Here is a 27,427-nt window from a genome sequence, read left to right as displayed (position 1 = left end):
GACAGACATGAGAACTTATGCTATTTTGTTTTCTTTAGCCCTATTCGGACATGTATGTTTTATATGGGGATGTGTGGTAATATGATTTTAGTCCCCTGCTTATCAGACTTTTTATGGGCTGCACGTTCCCATGCCGGGAAAAATTGCAGCGCCTTTTCCCCACCAAAATGCGGCCTGTAAAAATAACCCCTGGTTACACTAATCCCCAGCGAAATGACTTGCTGGTAAAAAGCCAGTGAATCTGCATTTTTTAGCTTGTGAGTAGGGCTGCAACTAACGATTATTTTGATGATCGATAAATCTAACGATTATTAGAACGATTATTCGACTATTCTGTGATTATTACAACGATTAATCATTGGCTCTTAACCGATTATTCAGCTTGTGCCCTGACTTAAAAGGTTGTATTAAACGTGCTTACTAATAATAAAGATGACAACATCATCTTTTAAAAATACCTCTAAATGACATTCACTGAATTAAAGGAAATAAAAAACTTTTTATTAAGTTTAATTCAGTAAAGAAATTCACTGCAAAAAAACTCTATTATCAAGTGTTTTTGTCTTGTTTTTCATTTAAAATTGTCTAAAAAAACCTTAAAACAAGATACATTTACTTGAGAAGCAACATATAAGATATTTAGACTTGCTTTAAGAGAATGTATCTTAAATATTAGTGTATTTTGTTCATAAGTGTATTTTTTCATACTGTGTTTCCTTTAAAGAGCTCCGGCTCCACTTATTCCACAACGAGAGTGCTTCTGTATTTACTTATTTTGTATTTTTGCATTAGAATTCCCTCATACTTTGCGGTCTACATCACCTCAACCTGTTTGGAAAGTTTAGAGTGCATCTGGACTGTGATCTCCTCTGTCAGGCACGAGCTGCAGTGCTGCTCTTGCACATCATCATTAGAGTTTCATATGATCTCATGTTAAATGAGATCAATGGACTATTCGACAACGGAAATGTTTTCAACAATTTTTTATTGTGGACGTTGTCGATAATGTCGACTAATCATTTCAGCCCTACCTGTGAGCTCTTTAAAAATCACTGTTTCTCATGTTCTTCATGTGTCTGAAAGATGTTGGCCAGAAGATGCCAGAAAATGTAAGACATGCTTCACAACTTGAGATAACGTTGCCGGTTTCTTATGGACAGATGCATGTTTTTCTCAAGCATTTTATGCTGTCGAGTTTTATTTAGACTACCCATGTACAAGAGAAAGAAGCAAGCATGTTTTCTTTTGGTAAGGAAAATTAGAAAGGTACACAAGCACGTAATTTTGTGATTTGAGCAGAGTGAATGGGGGAAATTGTGTTGAGCTCTGCATTTCAGAACATATTTTCCGGTGGGACAAATAAAATGTGAAGGGATTGTCCATATTTTTAATTCAAGAGTGTGATATGGGATTACAGGCTCACTAATCACCCCTTCTGTTGCATTTTGCCAGATATTCTGATCAATTTTTTCTAATAATCCCAGAGACCACATATGATCATGTTCAATATTTCATGCATAATTAATAAGCACAGTATACATTTTCTGATGGGTCAGTTACATGTGACAGCCGTGTAAATGCCATAGACACACCCATCTCTGCGATTTCTGCAGACATCGCTTATCGCGAATCGACAGTAAACATTACAGATGTCCGCGGTAATAATTACTTAATAGACAAATGTCCAGAAAAGTAATCCCACCCGAATAGGGCTATTGATGTCAAACCTGGCACAACGTTTTGAGGCGCAAGGACTGTGTGCTACGACTTATCTGTTTTCATGAGAGTGCTAATTCTAAGCGCAAGCTTATTTTTGTGCAAGTTCAGAACGCAAGTGGGTGTGGAAGTGTTTGCGTTACTGTGGTTGTATGCGCACAAACTGTGGGTGTATTGTATGTTTAATACATGTTTAATGAATTTAATTTTTCAACATCAAAATCGACCGGTAGAAGTGAAGCAAATTCCGATACAATCACTGTTAATACTAGCCATGATTTGTGTGTCAGTAAATGAAAGTGATTAATAATACTTTCATTCTCTAAAATTTAATGGAACGTACATCCAAATCCTGACAAGAATCACATTTTCTATGCTTATAAAAGGAGATTGTCACTGTCAGAAATATGCCTGACATTCAACAACGACGCAGTTAATGCACAAAAGAATGCAATTATAAATTCTTTCAATTCATTGCATACAGTCCATTTACACAACCAACTTATTATAAATGTGCTGTCTTTGTTTATATTGTTGGTGCATGACAGGGAAAATTAGGCGCGCAATTTAGCAAACCCACTTGCACCTAGACTTAGTGCATGCTTGCACGAAAATACCAAAACTTCATGGTCATGCCCACTGACTTTGCACGAATGACGTATCGCATAGCGCTGCGCTTAGCACTCGTAAAATAGGGCCCTTAGTGCCTATGTATCTAATAATATATCAGCAAGTGATGGAGGAAATCCGCCTTGATTGATAATGTCGGCTATTTTTCAATCAAGTCTTTTTGCTGACTTTGTATGGTGAAATGTAATTACCATCGAAGCTCAAGAATATAATATTACTAACGAGCGATACCTTAAAATTTGCCGGCAGCATGAAAAACAGTTTTACAGGTGTGTGTGTGTATGTATATGTATATATATATATATATATATATATATATATATATAATATACATTTCCTTCTGAAACAGCAAAATCTGTACATTATTCCTAACTTTTGACCACCTGGGTGGGTGTGTGTGTGTGGGTGTGTGTGTGTGTGTGTATACACATACTGGCGGCCAAAAGTTTGGAATAATGTACAGATTTTGCTGTTTCGGAAGGAAATTGGTACTTTTATTCACCAAAGTGACATTCAACTGATCACAAAGTATAGTCAGGACATTACTGATGTAAAAAACAGCACCATCACTATTTGAAAAAAGTCATTTTTGATCAAATCTAGACAGCAGCCATCACTCCAACACCTTATCCTTGAGTAATCATGCTAAATTTCTAATTTGGTACTAGAAAATCACTTGCCATTATATCAAATACAGTTGAAAGCTATTTGGTTCATTAAATGAAGCTTAACATTGTCTTTGTGTTTGTTTTTGAGTTGCCACAGTATGCAATAGACTGGCATGTCTTAAGGTCAATATTAGGTCAAAAAAGAAACCGCTTTCTCTAGAAACTTGTCAGTCAATCATTGTTTTGAGGAATGAAGGCTATACAATGCTTGAAATTACCAAAAAAACTGAAGATTTCATACAAAGGTGTACACTACAGTCTTCAAAGACAAAGGACAACTGGTTCTAACAAGGACAGAAAGAGATGTGGAAGGCCAGATGTACAACTAAACAAGAGGATAAGTACTAGTTTGAGAAATAGTTTGAGAAATAGACACCTCACATGTCCTCAGCTGACAGCTTCATTGAATTCTACCCGCTCAACACCAGTTTCATGTCCAACAGTAAAGAGAAGACTCAGGGGTGCAGGCCTTATAGGAAGAATTGCAAAGAAAAAGCCACTTTTGAAACAGAAAAACAAAAAGAAAAGGTTAGAGTGGGCAAAGAAACACAGACATTGGACAACAGATAATTGGAAAAGAGTGTTATGGATCTTAACCCCATTGAGCTTTTGTGGGATCAGCTAGACTGTAAGGTGTGTGAGAAGTGTCCGACAAGACAGCCACATCTATGGCAAGTGCTACAGGAAGTGTGGGGTGAAATGTCACCTGAGTATCTGGACAAACTGACAGCTTGAATTCCAAGGATCTGCAAAGCTGTCATTGCTGCACATGGAGGATTTTATGATGAGAACTCTTTGAAGAAGTTTAAGAAGTTCAGAACATTTCTTTTCAAATTGTAATAGTAATTTTTCATGATATTAATGTCCTGAATATACATGGTGATAAGTTGAATGCAACTTTGGTGAATAAAAGTACCAATTTCTTTCAATAAGAGCAAAATCTGTACATTATTACAAACTTTTGGCTGCCAGTATATATATATTTATTCTTTCTGTAGAAAAGAACTGAATGTGTTAACTTGAAAAAATTGTTTAAACCATAGCAAGCATATACAGTATACACGGTAAATCAAGTGTGCAAATTACGATTGTTGAGTTCCACTGATGTAAAAATCACATTCTGAACTGACTGTTCACTCTGAAGGCACATTGGAAAACGTCTGATGCATATCCCATTAATTTCCCCATATGAAAGTGGCCCAAATCAGATTTGAAAATGTCAGATTCAATGCACTTCATATGCTGTTCACACTGTCATCCAGTTAACATCTGCCACATCACATGTGAGTGAAAAACATCAGATTTGGGCCACATTCTGCTGTGGTGTGAACATCACAAAAAATTACACATGCCACCTTTACATTTAAACCTCTTATTCCTTCAACAGTCTGATTCACTGTATGATCTTCAGGTTAAAGGTGCTGTATGTAAGATTCAGAAACCCTTGTTATTAACGACACCTGTGGCTGTTAAGTGAACTGCAGCCAGCTACCTGTTGCTCGTGCTCGCGCTCGTGCATGCACTCCATAGGGATGCGAGCGAGCATCAGCCAAAACAATGACATAACATACAAAGAAACTGAACGTGATCCACCAGCATCATGCTGACAGATGAGGTAGCATAATTAAAATTACACAGTTATGATTGTTTTACTACAAACTTTGAGACTGTATATTATATTTGATTCTCCAGTGCTGGAACAAGGCTAAAACAAAGTGTGGATATAGGTCTGACTATGTGAGACTGTAGTTTGAAGTAATCACTTTTCTTTGCATGATACATAGGCTATCATATAAATGCAGTCAATGTTGGCGTTAGCTAGCTAGCCAGCTTTATCAATAGCTGTTAGCTAAATTTGGTGGATGATGACAGTAGCTGTTTTTAAAATAGACTGTACATTATAAATATGTTGATACAATTCAGTATTGATGTGATTCCATCACAACTGTCATTTTGATATATTGATGCACTATTGTTTTATAGTAATAGATTGTAGATATTTTCTGTATAACCAAATTACCTTACACTAATGAATGGAGCTTTTTGCATTATCTTGAACATTGTCTAGCATTAATTTCATGTGTTATTGTAGTTTAGCTAAAATTACACAGATCAATCTTTATGGCACTACATTTGACATGCTTTGCAGTTATGTAAGCTTACCTGTCCAATAAGAAGAACGCCAATTCAGGATTGGTTTTGATACCCAAAACTGAACGAATGTCCCTCCAGGAATCAAATTCCCTGCCGATGTTCACTCTAGTTTTCGCTCGACTACGATCACGTTCCCACTTAGCCAGATGGGATTCAGTAGATAAATGTTTTTGATTTTTTTTGGCTTACTCAGAGTTTATGTAGGAGTCGGTGTTGTGTTGGGAGCTGGACGTTTGCTGGATTCCATCTCTAAGATAACGTTAACTTGTGTTGCAGTTTGTTGTCGCTGTTGAATAGCGGAAGCACTGAGGCAAGGCTCTCGGGAGCGCGCACAATCGTCACATCCTTTGGATTTTCCCGGCAAAACCGACCCACTCCCTTCGCATGAAAATCAGTCTACAGGCTTTAATAGGCAAGTCCGAGAAGGGCTCATTTTTTAAGTTGCGTTACAAGCCGTTCACACATTGGCAACAAAAAGGGTGAATATTACATGAAAAATGTTACATATTGCACCTTTAACATGTGCTGAGCTCAGGATAGATGTTCATTTTTTCTGGTTATGTAAGTTTAAATAATAAAATGTTTTAATATAGCATGATTATAAAGATGTTTGCTTTATATAAGTCCTAATATAATTTGTATATAATTTCGTAATAATATATAGTTCATAATTGCATATGATGGTTACATTATTATGCAAGAAGAGAAATAGTTCCTATGGTGACAGACATCCCCTTGTTTAATCCATGAGTCTGTTGTCCCTGGCAACAGTGCTTGCAGAATTATGTGTGTGTGTGTGTGTGTGTGTGTGTGTGTGTGTGTGTGTGTTGTCTGCGGATGAGTTGTTTTGCTTGTGCTCTCTCGACATGTCAATAGAGTAAAATGACTCTGGCTCTTTCTTTTGCTCTGGTCGATTGAAAGAAGGAGAGATGTGTACGGAGAGTTTACTAAAGAGATGTAAAGAACAGCAGTGAGTAAGACAGAGGCATGGCAGCGTGATATGTCAGAATAGTACCATGAAGAGTTCCTGCTTCGAAGAATCGGATAAGGCAATTTGCATGTGGTCTTCCCGTGTTTGCCTATGAGACAGCGAGAGAGTAAGTGTACAGTTCATGTATTTTCTATTGTAAATGTGTGAACATAATACAAAATGACTTGTTTTCTGTGACTTCTGTCAAACCCATCGACCTCTATCGAAAGCGCTTTGTGTTTGTAAACTGTATGTGTACCCACCACCAAGATTTTTTGTACACAGTACCGCCATGGAAAAGACACTAATGCAAGACACAATCTATCTCTCTGTGATAAGCAATTCACTTTCACAACAGGACAGGTTTTGTGTTGCCAGAGCATCACACTGCCTCTGAAATGTAAAGAGGAAGTGTGACAAATGTTCTGCTGGATTTCCGACTCTTGACATGTTGAAATAACACAGTCAGTTACAACAGAGCAACAAATGAAACATGCCTGACAGTTCTAACTGTATTGAATTACTGTCAGGAACTACTAAAACTAAATTTTTTTTATAAAGATAACATTCATTTGCAAACCTAAGGTTAAGATGCCAGATGGGAGTCATTTGTTTGCACTACAAAGTGTGGGAAATTTAGTAATGGTTTGATGTTGTCATAAAGCATAAACTCTTATGAACTTAAACTTTTATCCAAACATACTTAAAGTGAATTCAAGGCATATTTTTGGGGGGTGGGGGTCACAGGTGTTGAGGTCACAAATGTAGTGGTCTTTTTTGGTCCTTAGTGAAGGCGCTGAATTCTGTAACTTTTGGAATAGGCTTTAAATGTTATTGTAACAAAGGATAAAAGTTGGGAAAGGAGGAGGCAAGAACCGGCTTAACAATATAAATAATACTTAATGGTTAACTTAAAAAGACAAACACAAACACATACAGGGCAACTGCCTGTAGTTCTCTCTCTCTCGAACTGCTGCCTCCGGTCGCCTTTATCCCTCTCGGGCTTGATCAGCCTGATTAGTGGCTGGGTGTGCAGCATCACGGCCTTGCCCCGCCCTTCACCCTGCCACAGTGATAAAGGCCCAAAATATTATAATTTGAAGTTCATACAGTATAAAGTCCCCGGCACACTCATGGTGAAGTGCTTCTTTGCTCAGAGCCAAGAAAAGTTCGAAACAGCTGAGCAACGACATACTGTTGTTAACCCAGATCTCATTTATATACGTAGTTATTTGTGCGTTAATATTTGTAACATTTAAACGTACGTTTGTACATTTGGATAGACACTAAAACGAACAATATGGACGTTTTGAAGCATCTAAAACATAAAACTTTTACGTATTTAAAGCTTTAGAAACGTTAAATATTGACAAATCCATTACAAATATATTTGAATACACGAATCGATCGTATTTGTAAATTTTTACTGTTTTATAGATATTTTAGATCCCTTAATCCTACCCCAACATCTAAACATAACCACATTTCAACAATATAAAAACATGTAACAAGTAGATTAATGTACAGTAGCAGTAATTTTTGATACAATATATTGATTTATACTCCCAAATCTAACCAAAATCATTTATTAAGCATATAAAACATGTAACAGTCAGATAAATGTAATCACAAAAAATGTATTCAGAAAAAATGGCAAAATTCAGTACAAAAGTAGTCCAAAGGGTGATGCGCTGCATTGTGTGAGGAAGAGAGTGAAATTTAAATGATTAATCGCTGTAAATCGGTGCTGTCATATCTCATTCAAACATTTACGTCGCAGAATATGGCATGTCACAAACGGTCACGAGACACTGCTGTAAATCCGCTGGTCGTAATGCTTGAGGAGGCAATTTTTGAAAATGAAACCAACGCATGTTGACGGTTACAGCGGGCGCAGATGGAGACGGAGATCGTTGAATAAAAGGCTTGAATTTGGGTCTGTTCTTCACAGAAAGCAGTCTGAAGATTTGGATTATAGCTAACAAATTTATGGATTAATTTTATTATTGTTTTATGGTGCTTTTTGTGGTTTATTTTGTTTTTTGCCATATTCTGAAAACTCCTTTTGTGTCCCATGGCAAACTAAAATAAAATGAAATGCTTAATAAATGATTAAACGATTACAGAGTTTTTATTCATTTTAACATTTTAAAGTTTAGTCTTGGTTAAAGCGAAATAATCCTTTTAAAACATTGTATAGGGCAGCAGAAATCACACAGAACTGAATGAAACCATTCAAATGTCATATTATAATGTCAACTGTGTTATATGATGGCATTTAACTAATCTCACTGATTATAAATGAAATGTATTTAATTGATTAATTCTATGAATTCAATATTAATCAATTCAAACAGTACACGTAAACATTTGTAGGTTTCTATAGGTGTTAATATGTAAAATTATGACATTTAGATGCTGTTAATACGTCAGTATTGTACGTTTCAGTGTTTATGCAAACGTATAAGGATTTTTTGGTTTCTCATGCGAATACGAATTCTCATGAGATCCCGTTGGTTAACCTGAAGTAATAAGAGAAAATGTTTGCCAACATTTTTGAAACATAAACAGAATATGGGAAATGGCATATCGTTACTTAAAGCAGATGATCCTGATTAAAACCAGCTCCAAAACAACGTAACAAGGAAATGAACATTGGTCAATCATAACATTGGCCAGTCGTGAAATTGTGTTGTCAAATATTTTATTATAATGACCACTAAACTATTGTCCCATGCAGCCAATTTTTACATATCTGTGTTAATGTCATTTATTTATTGATTGATTTGGTAAGTATCTGTGCAATAAGAGTGATAAAGTACACTCTTTGCATCGGGGCCCTGATCACCCTTGGGTTTGCTTAATAATATGACACATTTTACTTTATCCATTACATACGCCTTGTAGTGAGCTTAATTAGCAATCGATAATCATCTATGTTGTAAAAAGTGGAACTTTTTTTTTTTTTTCTGACTTCTTCCTCCTTGACTTCCCATCTTTACCCAGGCACTTCCAAAATTCTTAATCTCACAAAAAATAGGCGACAGGTGGTCAAAACTTTTGAGTTATAAATGCAATAATATACTTGTAACTCTACACTAAACCTTAAACACAACCCTAACCCTAACAGTACTGAAATCAAAAGGGATGTGACGTCAAAGGCACAGCTTGGGTGATTTTTCAGGAAATGAAAATTTTCTGCATTGCAAATACAGCACAACATTAAGAACCTTATTGCTTAAATATACTTAAAGTAAATACAATTGTGCTAATTGTTTGCTTTAAAATACTTCGATAATTATGTGGACATGTTCTGGTTTGTCTGATACTAGTGGAACGCAGTTAATATGTGATGAATTACACCTGTGTGGTTACTCTGCTCGAACACCTAGGTCATCTTAAAAGGAAACTAATTTTATACTTCCTCTAAAAAATGTTCTTGACACCAGTTGCTAAACCTTTTCAGACCCGATTTTTGTTCCAAGGACATACAAATATGAATGATAAATCAAAACATAAATGATAATTAATAAAATAAAAAAGGGGGAAATTATGGATTATTATTAACCTCTTAAACCCGCAGGGAAATTTTAAATTAATATAAAAGTCTCATATAGCCCCAAATTGTCTCAAATGTATATCAAATCTTACCTTTGGTTGTTGGCTTTAAAATGAGTTTACATGTTTGTTAGCTTGCTTGGTTGAATAATCCAATGTTGTGTCAAAACATGTAGAACAAAATATGAAGTCTGGTAGAAAAAGTATGAGATCATATCATCAGCAAAATAGGTTCCTATCTATAGAAGATGAAATGTTACACATCAGTGTAAAGCTGGGATTCTTTGCTTTCCAATGACACATAGATTGGGCGTCTAGACAACTCAGAAGACAAGATATTCAACAAAACAGTGTGGAAGCTCAAAGCACTTAAAAACAAATACTTGTTGTCTATGGGTGAGGGCTAAAATGCATTAGAGCACCACCTACATTTCAGATCAGTATAATGTGATGGAAGGTGATAGAGGAAAATGCTTTTTTCTAGTACTTGCTGCCATACAGTGGAATAAAATAAGACTTTTTGCTTGAAAATAGAGGGCAAAAAACTGAAATTGCATGCTTTTAAACTTTAGAAAAAAAAAAGAGACTTAAATAATTTATCATAAAATTGAACAGTGTCTATTGGCAGGGCTGCAGTTAGAAATTCTTGGGCCCGGTACAAATATATTTAGTGGGCCCCCCTCCAGTTAGTTGTCTGACGGGGGTCTGCTGACGGACAGTTCTTCCATCAACGTGCGCTGCCCTGCTGCTTTCGCTATTGCACACTGTCTCCGTGTTTATATCCACGTCTCCCACTGAATGCGCTTAGATGTGCTATACAATATGGAACAGCCTTTCTGTGGGGACCCCCATCCCCCCACAACCCCCGTCAAGGCCGGGCCCGGGACAAAAGGTCCAGTTGTTCCCCCTTATCCGCGACCCTGTCTATAGGAATGGACACAGTGTATGGAAGGTCAAAAGTAATTGCATAAATGAAGTTAGCTCTGTGAAAAGGTCCAGCATCTTTTGTTTGAAGATTACACTTGGTTTGATATTTTGTTATCGAATGCAATTACATTCATGCATTTTTTTATATTTTTTGTATGTGTGGCTTGAGTGCCCACATACTGATCAGGGCTAAATCTATTATGGAAAAGTAGATGTAGAGACAAATTTAAAGCTGTGTAGAAAAAAATTGTGTCCACAAAAATGATTCCCTAGAGGCATAAGATGAAAAAAGCCTGAATAGAACAGACGAGGCATGTGAGAATGTTTTGACAGGCTTGACCAAGTATTTCTGATAATATGACATCACACTTCAGATCTGCCAAGTTAAAACTAGTCTGAATGGTGAATCTTCAAATAGAAAAGTCATGTGATGTTTATTCAGTAAAGAAGTCAGAGGATATGGGATTATGGGCTTTTCAGTCCATCTAAATAAGATTAATGAGCAGAGCTGTGACCATAGATCCAGCATCACTATCAGTAAACTCTCTGTCTGGATTCAGCGGCGTGCAGGGATGTCGAGTCAGGGCCATTTGAGCGTGTTTGCCCCACATTTGGTCTTAGGTATTTATAGCTCTGATCCGCTTAATGTGCGCATTCATCAGTATTTTAGGATACGGAGGCGTGAGGATTTTGATGCAGTGTGCAAACACAGTCAACTCTGTGCCTCATGCCGTTAATGTTCAACTTTCCTGTAGCTTATAGCCAGGCCCAGATTTCAGCAGAATTTGAACGGCAATCATTCATAAATTTTGCACATCCCCCGCAGTTTCTTTATTGCATATTTTGGCTAATTTGATCAGGATTTCAGCTACCAACATGAATAGAGTACTCTCAGCTCTGTGTAACACGTGTACATGTTTAAAAAATATTCCGCAGAATTCCAAAAATGTTGCCCAAAATCAGTGCAGCAAATGCAGGAAGAGTCTGCCCATTCCGTCTGGGCCTGCTTATTGCCTATAGCTGTTTTTACACTGCATAGCAGGTTTGATCATTTTTGGTATTTATTATTTATTTTTAATTTGTCCTTTTCAATTAAATTTTTACTGTATAATTACTAGTTTTAGTTTTTAGTACATTTAAATTTAGTTTTAGTATTTTAGGGTTGCCAAAGTTAAATTGATTATTGATATTATTAAAGTGAATGAAATGTATATAAAATGTTAAACAGCATTAATTTTTTGTGTTATTTTCATGTTTATTGAAGGTTGTAAAAGTATTACATTTTATAATATACTGTATATGAAAAACTACATTAAGTTTTTGGTCATTTTTATTTTATTTGAGTTTGTTTTAGAGTCATAAAACTGTATTTAGTTTAGTTTGTTTTCCCAAATATTTTTAGTTTTTTTTTTATTTCAGTTAACGAAAATGTTTTAATTTTGTTTTTATGATTTTGTTTTCGTTAACATTTTTGTTTTGTTCTATGTCTGCTGCATAAAACATGCAATTAAACCTTGTTTACACAGCCCCGTTTACACCTGCTATAAGGGCTGAAACGATTAGTCGACATTATCGACAATGTCCACAATAAAAAAAAATCGACAAATATTTTCATTGTTGAATAGCTGTTTGATCTCATTTAATGTAACATGAGATCATATGAAACTCTAATGATGATGTGCAAGAGCAGCACTGCAGCTCGCGCCTGACAGAGGAGATCACAGTCCAGATGCACTCTAAACTTTCCAAACAGGTTGAGGTGATGTAGACCGCAAAGTATGAGGGAATTCTAATGCAAAAATACAAAATAAGTAAATACTGAAGCACTCTCGTTGTGGAATAAGTGGAGCTGGAGCTGCCACTACGCTGAAGCAAAACTGGCATGTCGAGCAGGCCTGGCTCCAGCTCTGAGATGTAAGGTGGGCCATTGGACCTGCTGGTTGGGCAGAACAGTTGGAGGGGTGGGTGTAGGTGTAGTTCTCAAGGTGGGCCAAGTTCATGCTTGAGTGGGCCAGGCCCACCCAGGCCCCCCTGTGGAGCCGGGCCTAGTGTCGAGCGTCTTTAAAGGAAATACCCTGACGTTACATCTTTAATGTAGTTAGATTTAACGCGTTATAGCTTTATTAAAGTTTAAATAATACGGGAGCAGATCATGTAAATAACTACAAACTCCGAAACTGTCATTTCTCTGTGCGGTCAGCACCTCTTCTATGAGTTGCGTGCATGTCCCGATCTAAGCGGGAGAGATTGAAACTGCACCCGGCTGATGCACACTCTGGCACGGGGATGCTCATCCCTTGAGTGCACATGCTTAATGCAGCTAGATTATAACGTGATGACTCGCAATTTATTGAATCATAATATATGTCTCTGTGCATTTCTTATCATGAAGAGAATTGGTAATACGCAGCTTTATTAATAAGAGAGAGTTTGTTTTTTTGGGAGTTAAAGATGGATTGAAGTGAACAGAAAGGTGAGAGAGGGTAGTCTTCACCCCATTATACACTGCAACAAAATATGTGTTTGATTTTGTTTTTTGTTTTGGCTTGTTTTCCAATATAAATATCTAAAACTCCTTTAAAACAACGTACATTTACTTTAGCAGCTATACTGCAGAAGAAAATTCTGGATCTAAAAATCCTTTAAAAAAGATGCATTGACCTGAGAAGCTGCATACAAGCTATTTAGACTTGCTTTTAGAGAATAAATCTTGAATATAAGTATATTTTGTCTTTACTGCACTCACAGAAGTATGAAAAATACACTTATGTACAAAATGCACTAATATTTAAGATACATTCTCTTAAAGCAAGTCTAAATATCTTATATGTTGCTTCTCAAGTAAATGTATTTTTAGAACATTTTAAATGGAAAAAAAGACAAAAACACTTGATAACAATAGGATTTTTTGCAGTGAATTTCATTACTGAATTAAACTTAATAAAAAGTATTTTTCCCTTTTAATTCAGTGAATGTCATTTAGAGATTGTTTTTTTTTCTCCCCAATTTGGAATGCCCAGTACCCAATGCGCTCTAAGTCCTCGTGGTGGTGTAGTGACTCACCTCAATCCGGGTGGTGGAGGACGAATCTCAGTTGCCTCCACGTCTGAGACGGCCTTATCGCGTGGCTTGTTGAGCGTGTTACCGCAGAGACGTAGCACATGTGGAGGCTTCACGCTATTCTCCGTGGCATCCACGCACAACTCACCACGCACCCCACCGAGAGCGAGAACCACATTATAGCGACCACGAGGAGGTTACCCCATGTGACTCTACTCTCCCTAGCAACCGGGACAATTTGGTTGCTTAGCAGACCTGGCTGGAATTTAGAGGTATTTTTTAAAAGATGATTTTGTCCTCTTTATTGTAAACACGTTTAATATAACATTTTAAGTCAGGGCACAAGCTGAAAAATCAGTTAAGAGCTAATGATTAATCGTTGTAATAATTGCCGAATAGTCGTATAATCATTCTAATAATCGTTAGATTAATCGTTTATCAAAATAAACGTTAGTTGCATCCCTACCTGCTATTAAGATGCATTTTGGGTGATCCATTTGAAACTGGAAAATGCTAAAGACGGATATAAATGGGGTACAAAACGTTTTGAGATTTGTCTAGATCAACCACATTCAGAGGTGGTCAAATGTGGTCAAAAATGCATGTGAGCACGTTGGGCTCGGAGTGTAAATGCTCATCTGTTCTAATGCATTTGAACAGCTGCGAGGCTCCGCCCACTCACCTGTGGTTCAAAATGTAACTCTCCAGCACTAAACCGCTGTAGCCAATCAAGTTTACATTTTATAAATGACAGCAATCTAGAAAGATAATCAGAAAACATTTCAGCATGAAAAAGGTCAAATAAAGAGAGAAGGTTTTGACCAGAGACCCAGGGGCGGGTTTACGATTTCTGAGGCCCCAAGCAACAGACCAACCCGGGGGCCCATTTAGAAAATATTTGCTTAAAAAATTACACAATTGATTTTAAATACTAATTTTAAATTCATCCTATCAGCCATTATAGCCAAGTACATTGAAAATGTTTAATGAAATAAAAATCTAGTTAAAGATAATTAATACATGTTTTCCAGTTTTTCCACAATACAGTGATTAAAAGAAGCAATATTTACCTGTTTTTTTTCTTCTTTTTTTTTTATAAACAGGGTGTGCAAAACTTTTATTATTATAACCCAACAATTATTAATTGCTGTCCATTTTGTCATTTCTGTCTTATTTACTTTCACCTGGAGGCTGCAGTGTATTGTACACCATGTTGCAAAAGGCTGTATTTTATGTAAGCATCTTTAGCAACATTCGTAACTGTAACAGTAAACATACTAGGCACGGCGGCTCCTCAGCACACAAGAGCAGAAGGAAAAAACTAAACAAAAAGATTGCCTTATATCAAGCGCTGAAACTTGCTTGGTGCAGAACAACCTGGAATAATGTTAAACATTGTAACAGTCACCTCTTTGCAACCTGAACTTGTTCAGAACGTTACATTTTTGTGACACCTGCTCTTAAAAAACAATCTAGATGCAGTGCAACGAATGAAACAGAATGCAGGTGTCTCGACATGCGTTTTTGAGACCTGAAGTCCTTTTTAACATGACACAGTGTCTAAAAATGTGCCGGTCCTGTTTGAGACACTGAAGAAATAGTGAGACGTGGTGCAGCAGTCAAGGACATTCGTCCAGCGCATTTATATAGGAAAACAATGAAAAAACGGAGCAAAACATTCAGGTTCAGTGTGAACGGCCCCTAACTCATCCATTCAAGCATATCTGTGAGTGAGAGCACGTGGGCGAAACAAGTTCGGAAGGCCTTTATATTTTTTCATAAATTACAAACCCGAACCCAAAGTCCTACTTCAAAAATTGACACGATCCCGGCGGCTTCTAACATGAACTGCTCTGAGAGAGCTTACAACAGCGTATTTGCACATGCACCCAGAACAACATGTCACCCCTCAAGCAGTTTCAATGGAGCTTTCCTACCGGGGTAGGAACGGGGCCCCACGCAATTGTGTGGTTTTCTACCATGAGATCTGAGGTTGTTAATCGCTGGTATATGCTACTGTTGAAGCCATCAGTCAATGCTATTTCAACTTCATTAAAAAAAATCAACAGCTTTAAATCAATAGTATTTATCTTGTTCCATTGCTTTGCAATTATGTCATTCACAATGCTTCGTGGGATTGTAATTTAAAAAAATTATACTTGCACTGATACCTACTTCTCCAGACTCAAACTTCACAATAACAGCAAAAAACCACATCCTTTTTTATTTAGTGTAGTTGTATTTAGAATAGCAATATTCACAGATAGCAGTGGTATTCGGCTGAACTCGGTGGTGAAGCGGCTCAGATTATGAGCCCAGGCCAGGGGGTGTTCAAACAGACGGAACACAACAGACTGGAACCGAACACGAGAATCTCGAGACACATCTTTCCTGACAAAGCATTTAAACAACTCATTGTTTAATCTGAGAAACACTTATAAGAGAGCAAGACACAATGGCCAAAGACCTCCACCAACTGTAAGGGGCTGTTCACACCGAACGCTTTTGCAACCATACGTTTGTTGTTCTATGTATACGCAAGCAAGACGAGCGTCTTTGTTTCCTTTTTTTTATTCAGCATCTCGTGCAGGAGCACTGTCTTGAGACACCTGCTTTCTGTTAAACTGTATTTGTTGCACTGTGTCTAGCCTTTTTTAGCACAAGAATGTGATCGATCTGAAGTCATTGTATTGTAGTGAGGGTAAAAAAGTTGAATTGAAATCAGATGTATTTCTGATTTGTTAATACGTTTTTCTCGGCTGCATGCAGATATTAATTTGCTTTCTCACGTCACTAGCTTTAATTATGCAACTTATCTGGCTAACAAATGCATAAACACGGCCAGCTGGATATAAACTAATGCAAATAGATAGTAATAGATGGAAACAATCGTGACATTTAAACATTTGGGTAGGACTTGCATGTATTTTGTCACATTGTTCTAACCGCTTGAGGTTAGCTTTAATGTTAGCGTCCTCTCAGTCTTGTCAGCAAACATACTGCTGTTCTCTACTAATGCATCATCTAGTCAACAAATTAATTACTTTATAATGATATGACAACATGTAATGTAGTGTACTATATACATACCTTTTTCATTGTTGATGTTTTAAATCTGCATCTGAAGTGTTCCTCTCCATGCAGAGTGTAGTCTCACGTGTCAAAACAAACACCACAAGGCATCAGTGAAGTGATAGTTTTTATTTTGCCTCTAGAGGCTACTTTCATACTGTATAACGACAGCGGACCATTCCCAGCTGATTCAGCACCGGATGCAATGGGGAAAAACTATCAGTGTGGATTTTTGCCAAAAACTGATAGTTCCAGAAATGTGTTATCAGTGCAAAACCGATATATCAGTCGACTTCTACACTGCACACCTGACCTGTGCATTGTTTGTATGTGAATGGATCAGATGAAATAAACAGTAAACATAACGTTATCTCCTCATAAGCACCTTTTAATTAGAAGTGTGCCACAGTAGGTTGGAATACATCAAGCTGAAACGTAGCTAAAAGTAAACATAAGTGTCTGAACATATTTATCTTAGCCTAGACTACAGCAGCAGGCGGTTCCCCGTCCTCTTGCAGCCACTTTTTTTTCAGATGGTTTCAGCAGACACGGGATCTAGCGTGCTGATGACAGTGGCAATGCATTCAGGCATGTCAGTGGACTCCAACTGGAATCGCTTTTCTAAGCTGTCGCCAAATCGTATTCTTGAAGGAGCGATCAGCATCCAAGTCAGTTGTCCCAGCACACAAAGTTGACATTCGGGATGTATTCCATCAGGTCATCGGACTCCAGCTGAAAGCGCTTTTCTAACTTGCGCCAAATCGTGTCCTTAAAGGAGCGAACAGCATTCAGGTCATATTTGAAGGCCAGTTTGAGTTTATTGCAGGATACTGTATCATCTTAATCAGAGTAGCCTATGGAATGTTCTGATACAATGCAATGCACATGTGCAATACAGATACGGAGAAAGTGTAAGATCGTTGTTGATATGTTGATGCGTTGCATTGTTGAGCAGAGCTACACAGTATACAAACAACAGTTCTGAAGTGCATTCTGTGTGTGCATTTTTAACAGTACATCAAATCATCGCAATCTAATTAACATCTGATAAACATCTTAAAACAATCAGATTTGCAAACATTCTAAATCATAAACATCTCAAAAACATCTGCTGAATGTCTTATTGACATCCGAGAAGAAACGTCTTATTGCAGATGAGCAAACAACCACATCATCCAGAAACATATTAAATAGATGTCTGGGTGGTGTACGTGTGCTATCAAGGTCTCCTACTTGATCACTTTCTTGATCACTTTCTGATAACTCGCTGGCCGTTCCTCACAGCAGTAGTTCATAAAGTCCTAAAGGCAATGCTAAAGGAAAGTCACCTGCATGTAAGCCATTCATTGGTTGTTTTCCAAAAGGCGGTAACACTGTGGCTTCCCAGATAGGACCACCGTGGAGGGTAAAAGTTCTAAGTTGCCATCAGCAGAGAGAGGTCAGAGGTTTAAACCGTCAGTGGTATTGAGCTGTGGTGGAGGATGGGTTTCTAGAAGCACTTCACAGCACAGGGTCATTAGAATCTCTGAAAGCACAGAAAGTGCACTTAAAGCTACATTGACAAAACATCTAACTCTTTCCTGTTGATGCGGGGTTGTGTGTCTCTTATTAAACAATAGTGTGTTTGTGTGTGCTAATTTGTGTTCACAAAATTAAAAACCACATCCTCTGTCCCATAATGTGGGTATATTTCTTTGTCTAATTTCGGCCAGTTGTGTGAGAAAGTGTGGAAGGGAACTTGCTAACCACACTTCCCAAATTTTCGTCTATTTCTGAGTGTCTGAAAGGTTGACATTGTGTGACTTGAGTCTTTGCACCTGTCTGGTCCCTCTTGGATGATGTCATCCGTATGAGAATTCAAGTTTGTGAGATGAGAGCGGAGAGATATAGTAAGCGTCAGGAGGTTCAATGACTCATTGTTGCACTCTTCCTGGGAAATACCGGCTCTCAAAATAGCCACACCAAGTGAATGTGTGGGGAAGGGAATGTATACATTAAATGGACACACAAAGAGTGCCCTCTGTTGGGGAAACTTTAGCTGTAGATTTTTTTTTTTTTAATTTTTTTTTTTTTAACTTACAGGAATAGAATTTCAAAATTTCACCCTTTTTAAGGAAAACGAAAGGGAATAATTAAATGAATGCCCTGTTGGTTGAATTCAGTATATGGCAGTATATAGAGACTCACTTGAATGCATAACAAAGACCCCAAGTGCATCATATAACTAAACTGACTGGTTCAAAACCATACAATGTCCTTTTTCTCCATTAAGAGCTGAATTGGTGCAAGAATCAACTCCAGCAGAAGGGGTGGGAGCTGAAAGGAAAGTAAAGGCCCCGGCACACTCGTAGCGAAGTTCTTCTTTGTTCTTCGCTTATAGTCAAAAAGAAGTTCAAAACAGCTGTGCAACGGTATACCATTAAACACTGGTCACGCTGCTGGGGGGAGGCATTTAGAGGGGCATTTAAATATGAGGACGCTCAAGACTATATGCCAAAAATCAGCTAATATCACATTAAAACGTGTTATCAGTGACTTCATGCCTCATTCTGAGTAGGACTCCCAGAGGTCTGTAAAAGAAGCTGTATTCATTAATCAGTGATTATTTAAAGTAATATATACTTTATATGAGACTAACCAGAAACCATGGATTAATAGCGTTGTTCATGTGTCACTTAATGCGCGGTCCTCCGCTTTTAATTCCGGGAATGCGGAGGAGCATAAACAAGCCAGTTATGCCCTCCGCAAAACTATCAGAGCAGCCAAACACCAGTACAGGGACAAAATTGAAGGACAGTTCAACACCACCGACTCTAGAAGCAAGTGGCAGGGAATTAATATCATCACGGACTTAATAAATAAAAACTCCGCCGTGAACACCGCTGCCTCTCTCCTGGATGAGCTTAATACTTTTTATGCTCGTTTTGAGGGAAATAACACCGCCCTCGCGGAGAGAGCTCTCGTGGCCAAAACTACAGAGGTTAGTTCACACTCCATCTCTGTAGCAGATTTAACCTGATCCTTCCGACGGGTGAATATCCGTAAAGCCACGGGTTCGGATGGTATTCTGGGCCACGTCATCGGAGCGTGCGCGAACCAACTGGCTGGTGATTTTACGGACATTTTCAACCTTTCCCTCTCCTTGTCTGTGGTCCCCACATGCTTTAAAACATCCACCATTGTGCCTGTACCAAAGCAATCCAAAATCACTTGCTTAAATGACTGGCGTCCTGTTGCTCTGACCCCCATCATCAGCATATGCTTTGAGAGACTAATCAGAGATCTGTGTGCTCTGTGCTGCCTCCATCACTGGACTCACTGCAGTTTGCTTACCGCAACAACCGCTCCACTGATGATGCCATTGCATCTACAATACACACTGCTCTCTCCCACCTGGAAAAAAGGAACACATACTGTATGTGAGAATACTGTTTGTAGACTACTGCTCAGCATTCAACACCATAGTGCCCTCCAAGAAACTCCGGGCTCTAGTCTTAAACAGCTCACTGTGCAGCTGGATCTTGGACTTCCTGTCAAGCAGACGGCAGGTGGTTAGAATGGGCAGCAACATCTCCTCATCACTGACCCTCAACACTGGAGCCCCGCATGACTGTGTGGCAACACATAGCTTTGGTTGTGTCAGGAGCACAACCTCTCCCTCAATGTCATTACAAGGAGCTTGTGGTGGACTTCAGGAGAAGAGAAAGAGAACACAGTCCCAGCACCATCAATGGAGCACTGGTGGAGTCTTCTCCGGTCTTCTTATTTTGTGTATACTGTATATTGTATATTATTAGGTGCAATTGTGTTTTGTGTAACAGATGTGTATACTCTGTTATGTGTAAATAAGATGTTTATTGTAATTGTCATGACTGCTATGTTGCCGCACCCAAGACTTTCACCCACTGTTGCACTTGTGTATATGATTGAGTGACAATAAAGGTTTGATTTGATATGCAGTAGATAATGTATAATTTGCTAATAAGCACCTCATTTGCTAATGTATAACTTGTTTACATTCTGAATTTTTTGTGCTAATGCGCTAACACACTATACGCGGCCATAATATGCGCTGATTACACTCTGTTATTGTGATTTATGATGACACTGAAACTACTGCAAAGATGCATGTATAAAAGAGTGTAAATGGGTAGAATACATACAAAAGAATGATTATAGGCATATCTTACTTTGGGCTGCAGACGGCAAATGAGTGAAGCGGCATATCAAACAACAAAGTGAAAGGTCACTTGAGAGTATTTGAGCAGATTTTATTCATTTTGTAGACTAATTAAACAAAATAATCGCATGACATGTTCTTGGAGAATGTCTCAGTGAATGATCGTACAGATGTAGGTAAATTTGCACCTGCTCACTAATAGCGCTGCACGTTGGTGCGTTCATGTTGACTGATCTGACTGAACGGGAATCAGCTGTCGGCCTCAAAGTAGGTGGAGCTCCAGGTCACACCTTCTTATGACGTGGACCAATAGCAGTAAGAAGGTGTTTAGTAGCCAGTACTAAGTTTTACTGAAAGTTTGAACTGGTGAGCTGTTACGAACCGCCTAAATGAACTCAAAAAATTTTTTATCAAATTTTGTTCGAAATGACATAACACCCATTCATTATTCGATTTCGTATGACACAAATGTCATACATTTCGTGTTACATTCGTGTAACACAAATGAAGATTTTTAGTAGAAGTCAAGTCATTTTTATTTATAATAGCGCTTTTCACAACACACATCGTTTCAAAGCAGCTTTACAGAAAATCATGCATTAACAAAAAGTAAAACTGTAATATCTAAAAAGTCTTAGTCATCATTGTGTAGTGTGATTAAATATGATTGTAAATTGTGTAAAAAAATGAAATTATTAAATAATAATTGTATTTATAACCCCAGTGAGCAAGCTGAAGGCGACTGTGGCAAGGAACACAAAACTCCATAAGAGGTTAAAGGAGAAAAATAACCTTGAAAGAAACCAGACTCACTGTGGGGGCCAGTTCCCCTCTGGCTAAGCAGCATGAATATAATGCCAATATTAGTTATTTGTGTGCAGTGCAAGTCATGGATTAAATTATTAAAAATAAGTAAGTGTTAAGGTCCAGTGTTTAAAAAAAGATTTTTATGAACAGTAAGATTAATGACTAATGTCTTTGAAGTCCATCCTGGATTAACAGCAGAAGTTCACATAGATGCATTGTCCTTTGAATATCTCAGCTCTTTTGGTCCATACAATACAAGTGAATGGTGGCCAAAATGTTGACGCTCCAAAAAGCACAAAGGCAGCATAAAAGTAATCCATACGACTCCAGTGTTTTAATCCATGTCTTCAGAAGTGATGTGATAGGTGTGGGTGAGAAACAGATCAATATTTAAGTCCTTTTTGCAAGAAATTCTCCTCTCTGCCCAGTAGGGGGCGATATGCATGAAGAATGTGAATCACCCAAAACACAAGAAGAAGAATGTGAAAGTGATCTGCTTTTCACCCACACCTATCATATCGCTTCAGAAGACATTGATTAAACCACTGGAGACTTATGGATAACTTTTATGTTGACATGTGTGATTTTTGGAGCTTCAAAGTTTTGGTCACCATTCACTTGCATTGTATGGACCAACAGAGCTGAAATATTCTTCTAAATAATTTCTTTTGTATTCTGCAGAAGAAAGTAAGTCATACATTTTTGGGTGAACTATCCCTTTAAGCAGTGTAAAACAACAAAGAAGCTGAAAAGGCAGATACCCGGGAAACTTGCCAAAAGAACATCTAGAAGGGAGAGGAGGTCAAAATAAAAGTCTAGTGCGACATCCTCTCAATCAGTAGTAAATAGTTAAAAATATTTGAAATAAGGCCAGAAGCAAAAAAGAGAATAGTGTAGTTTTCATCTACTAATGTGTGTTATTATTGTATTTTTGTTTACTATCATTTACCCCCCATTTACTTTTTTACATTTTACATTGTATACTTTAATAATTGAAACTAAATATTTGTGTTTTGGTTGTGTCAAGGTTCCCATGGTTTGGCTCCAGCACATTCTCCGCCATGCCTCCTGCCAAGACAGATCAGCTGGACTTGTGGGCGGAGTCAGGGCTGTATGGAGACGACCAGGTGATGGTGGACTTCCTATTGCCCACCGGAGTCTACATCCAGATGGAGGTTCCTAGAGAGAGCACCATTCAACACCTCAAACTGGTGCGTGTGTGTTTGTGAAAACGGAGACTCTTTCAGAGTAAAAAGAAACACCACAGGCGTGAAAAACACGTGTGCTTTAAAGAACTGCTTGTGAGTTTGTTGCTTTATCTGGTGGCCAAAATTTTAGCCTTAGACTGCCCACAGACTGGAAAAACCTTTCTCAAACTAATAAGCGCTAATCTGATTGGCTGCTTTGGTCCTAGCAACCGAAAAGCAACACATATTGTAGGCAACCCCCAGAGCACCCGAATTGTGCACAGGCGTGCACCACTTTTTCTTCAGAAAACACAAGAATCTAGTTTAACCGTTACAAGCCAAAAATGCAAGGGCACTTGAATAGTTTGTATTTAGTTTTGAAATACAACATGCTTTTGTGAATATTTAACACGTATCTTTTGAGTGTAGTCTCCACTCCTTTTGTTTTAGTGACATGATGTTTCTGCATTTGTGTGCAGCTGTTATGGAAGGAGGCGCAGACTTACCCTCTCTTCTCACTCCTGGGGGAGATGGAGGGTCACATGTTCGAGTGTGTGAACCAGGCAGCGGTGCACGAGGAGCTTGAGGACGAGACCAGGCGACTGTGCGACGTGCGGCCGTTCCTGCCCGTCCTCAAACTGATCACACGCAACTGTGGACGTGCAGAACGCCTGCTGGATTCTAAGATCGGAGTACTTATTGGGAAAGGTGATGCATGTGTTCACACACATATGCGTATTGGATTGACTTTTGACTATATCCATAAAGTCTGGTGCACTAGACAGCTTATTCTGGCAAAGATCTGCCCACTTGCATGGGAGGAAACCATCTGACTGACATGTAAATTTACCAACATTTTGATGATAATGCAATAACAGACTGCAGTGAGGCCGTATCTCATTCAAATAATGTGTAGCAGGTTTAGGGCTAACCAACCGGCCAAAGAACAAGAAACACCGGCATTGGACATGCAACTGATGTTTAGTTTACACATTCACAAAAAATCACATATTCAAACTAAATTCAGTTTATGAACACTTTGTTGCACAGACATAAACCTGGTCTCTTTTATGTAACATATTACATATTAAGACTCTGGAACAGGTGTTCCTAAAAGTGCTCTTTTGCTTGTCATGGATAAGAAACACTGAAAAAAGACTGAGTGCGAACCAGTGTTTTCTTTGTAAATTATTTCCGTAATGTTCTGATACCTTATATTTATTCTAGACCTGTTTTCACCTAATGTACATTATTTTAGATCACTGTAACTTGTGTTATCCTGGCATTAAGAAGAGCAGTTGGATTCGGTAGTTTGTTTGGAATTCATGTAGTAAAATACACGTGCATAAATATAAAGACACGGAACAGAGGTAGATTTATGCAACAGTACTCTATGCTCATAACACTCGCACCAAAAACACAGATACTATATTGCTTAAATTGCTTCAAAAACATGGAAAGAACACAATGAAGCAGGTATGCCAAATAAGATGAATGCCTAAATGGCTTTAAATGTTAATCGTTAAATATTAATCTCATGCATTGACCGCTGAATGCTAAAAAGGGTTTGTGGTTGAACCTCAATGAATTAGAAGTCAACCGATAGTGAATTTTGCCGAAATGATAATTAGGCGGTGGAAAGGCAGATAATCGATTAATCGGTCGATAGTTTTTAAAATTGATTTATATCATGTCAAAAAAATGTCTTATTCTTTCCTTACTATGACGGGCACAGACAAAGAGTCCTAAATGAATAAAATCCCAGATCCATTTTAACTTCGTGTGACCCCGCGTTCACATGTGTGGACATTGTATTTTGGCTTCGCTATATGCAACGCATAATTTAAATTAATTAAAACTGACTGAATACTGTTCACAACACTCTACACTGTCATTTAAGGGTTACACTTCTGGCGCACAGCATCACGTGACACAACAGCATGACATTGATTTCCGCCAACAAAAGTGCCTCTGGTATGAAACCTCTAAGTTTTTTGATTGAAACCTGTTTGGTTGTAAAGGGTAGCGTCTCTAGTTTTGTTTGATATGCCGCTTTAAAAAATCAATTCATTTTTCAGTGCGTCAGCGCGCTGATAAACATGAAGTCCACATAGGTGGATTTTGGAACATTATTCCCTCAAAAGTTGAAAAAATATGTTAGTTATTTTTAATAACTTTCAGCATTAACACAGTTTGCTTCATTTTAATATAAATTTTGTTGTATTTTATTTTGTTATTACTGTACAATACAGTTCTATTCATTAACATTAGTAAATGCATTCCTATATTAACTGCATTGTCACAATGAGAATGAATGTATTCATGCAAAAGCTGAAAATGCTTTCAGAGGCTTTATATGGAGTTTCAAACTGTTCTGAGACAAGTGCAGGCAGACAGCACACTGGAGGTAAAGTCATTCACTAAATAGAGAGCAAGGGATCATCCTATAGCTTTCTATGGAGCTAAGTGCATTCACTCTTAAAATTCGACCAAAAGTTCAGTTTCAGGCTGCAGATGATGTTTGGACCACTCAACATGTTTGGCAGATATGGGACAATGATAATCAGTACATAGATTCAGAATTTATAATGTATCATTTTATTTGAACATGGTTGGCAGTGATTGGATGATGCTGGACATTACTTTTAATCTGAATTATTTATTCAGCTTTATAGAAAATCAGCTGTAATGTCTGTATAATCTCAAAATCATGAATAACCAACACTCCTGGACACATAATAAACATTCTATAGCTTGGTATTACTTAAAATTTCACAACTTAGTCCCGCTGTCCACATACAGTATGTGGACATAACATTTTAAAAAACCCTTTTTTTTTTTTTCTTTTTTTTTTTACTTGTTTGTTAGGTGCTACTAGCTACAAAAAAGGGAAATGGAAAATGCACACAGCAGTCACGCTGGGGTCTCAGGAGGTTAATGTTCAACCAAAATCCCCAAAATAACCAGAATAAATTTAGATATGGTTCATAACGTGGGATTTTTAAGTATAAATATGCCTAAAACACAGCAGGGACTCTCATCTCAAATGATGAAAAAACTATCGGCAACTGTCATTATAGATTTTTGCAGATAACGATAGTTCCAAAAAGCAACTATCGGCACCGATTAATCAGTAAAACCGATATACCGGTCTGCCTCTAGAATGAATATGTTTGTAGAACAACACTGCGTGTGAAATTTATTTTCATTTTATTTGGTTCGGTCTTGGTGTAAATAAACCTTTTTTGGATTTGGTCTGAACAGGCCTTATGTCAATGGGAGATTTTCAAACTCGAATTTCTTAAAAGTATAAAGTTCCGAAAAACAAAAATGGCATACCTCATAAAGCTGAAATTATCTACAAAACTAAATTGGAGTGTGTTGAGCAGTTCACATTAAGCCTGAATTAATTGCTGAAGTTCAAAACATTAGTTAGGAGTTTAGAACAAACCATAAAACTAAATGTTTGAGGATTATCAATACTATTCTACATTGCAAGCACTATAATATATAGTAATTGCTCTTAAAAGCATTCCATGACAGTGTCAGACACCGCCTAAGAGTTTTACACACACACACACACACACACACACACACACACACACACACATGTTGGTGCAGCTATCATTATGAGGACTCTCCATAGACAAAGATTTTTATACTGTACAAACTATAGATTCTATCCCCTAACCCTAACCCTACCCCTAAACCTAACCCTCACAAAAAACTTTCTGCATTTTTACATTTTCAATAAAACATCGTTTAGTATGATTTTTAAGCGATTTGAATTATGGGGACACTAGAAATGTCCTCATAAACCACATTTATAGCATAATACCCTTGTAATTACCAGTTTGTAACCTAAAATAATTTCCTCGTAAACCACCCAAACCCACACACACACACACACGCTGACACACACTGATGAGATCCAGGCAGAGGATCAGATGAATATTTAATGCATTTTAAATGTCATCACGTGTTATCAGGAAAGTCATTTGAAACCTGTTCCCCAGAGCTCAGTCTCGCAGCAAAACACACTGATGTCATTTCAACATCACAGAACATCACATAAGTGTTAAAAACATAATATCTGTGACAGACAGTTCACACTGTTGAGTTCATGTCTGGTCATAAGTGATTCAGTTATTTATGGCATAAACCTTGTGTTTACAGAGTATATTGTTGATAGAGTGCAAAATCACAGAGTGTTATGTCACATGGCACAGGTCTACACGAGCTGGATGCCTTGCAAGAACAGGAAGTGAAGGACTTTCGGTCCAAAATGAAGCGAATCAGTGAAGAGAAAATGCAGCGCATGCAGATGATGTCATGGGGGGAGTGGCTTCGGAGTTTTAATGCCCCGCAGGTGGAGGCGGGGTCACTGGAGAATTTGATTGACAAGCATGAGGGTGGGATCAAAATCACCATGCATTACGACCAATCACAGGTATGTGAAAATAGTTTACTATTGTGTAATTTGTAAACGTTGTGTCAG

General features: G+C 37.8%; 1 protein-coding gene across 10 annotated transcripts in view; it reads left to right on the top strand.

Annotated features, from left to right (window-relative positions):
* Nucleotides 1-27,427, top strand: part of LOC127429484 (phosphatidylinositol 4,5-bisphosphate 3-kinase catalytic subunit beta isoform-like) — a 96,644-nt gene that overhangs the window by 20,812 nt on the left and 48,405 nt on the right. For 8 of the 10 annotated variants that reach the window (XR_007895297.1, XR_007895296.1, XM_051678508.1 and 5 more), the window contains 3 exons: nucleotides 22,770-22,953; nucleotides 23,409-23,637; nucleotides 27,159-27,379. Coding sequence is in view for 8 of the 10 variants with exons in the window: in XM_051678508.1 (XP_051534468.1) it covers nucleotides 22,804-22,953; nucleotides 23,409-23,637; nucleotides 27,159-27,379 (600 nt within the window). In the remaining 2 variants the exon portion in view is untranslated. Of the gene's footprint in view, nucleotides 1-6,008; nucleotides 6,266-22,769; nucleotides 22,954-23,408; nucleotides 23,638-27,158; nucleotides 27,380-27,427 lie in introns of those variants that run through there. The other 2 variants (XM_051678504.1, XM_051678505.1) reach the window with 2 other exon arrangements.

This window comes from Myxocyprinus asiaticus, chromosome 39, assembly GCF_019703515.2.
Source record: "Myxocyprinus asiaticus isolate MX2 ecotype Aquarium Trade chromosome 39, UBuf_Myxa_2, whole genome shotgun sequence".
In the NCBI taxonomy this organism is placed as follows: domain Eukaryota; kingdom Metazoa; phylum Chordata; class Actinopteri; order Cypriniformes; family Catostomidae; genus Myxocyprinus; species Myxocyprinus asiaticus.
Note: the sequence above shows the minus strand (reverse complement) of the source record. Positions and strands in the feature narration are given on the sequence as shown.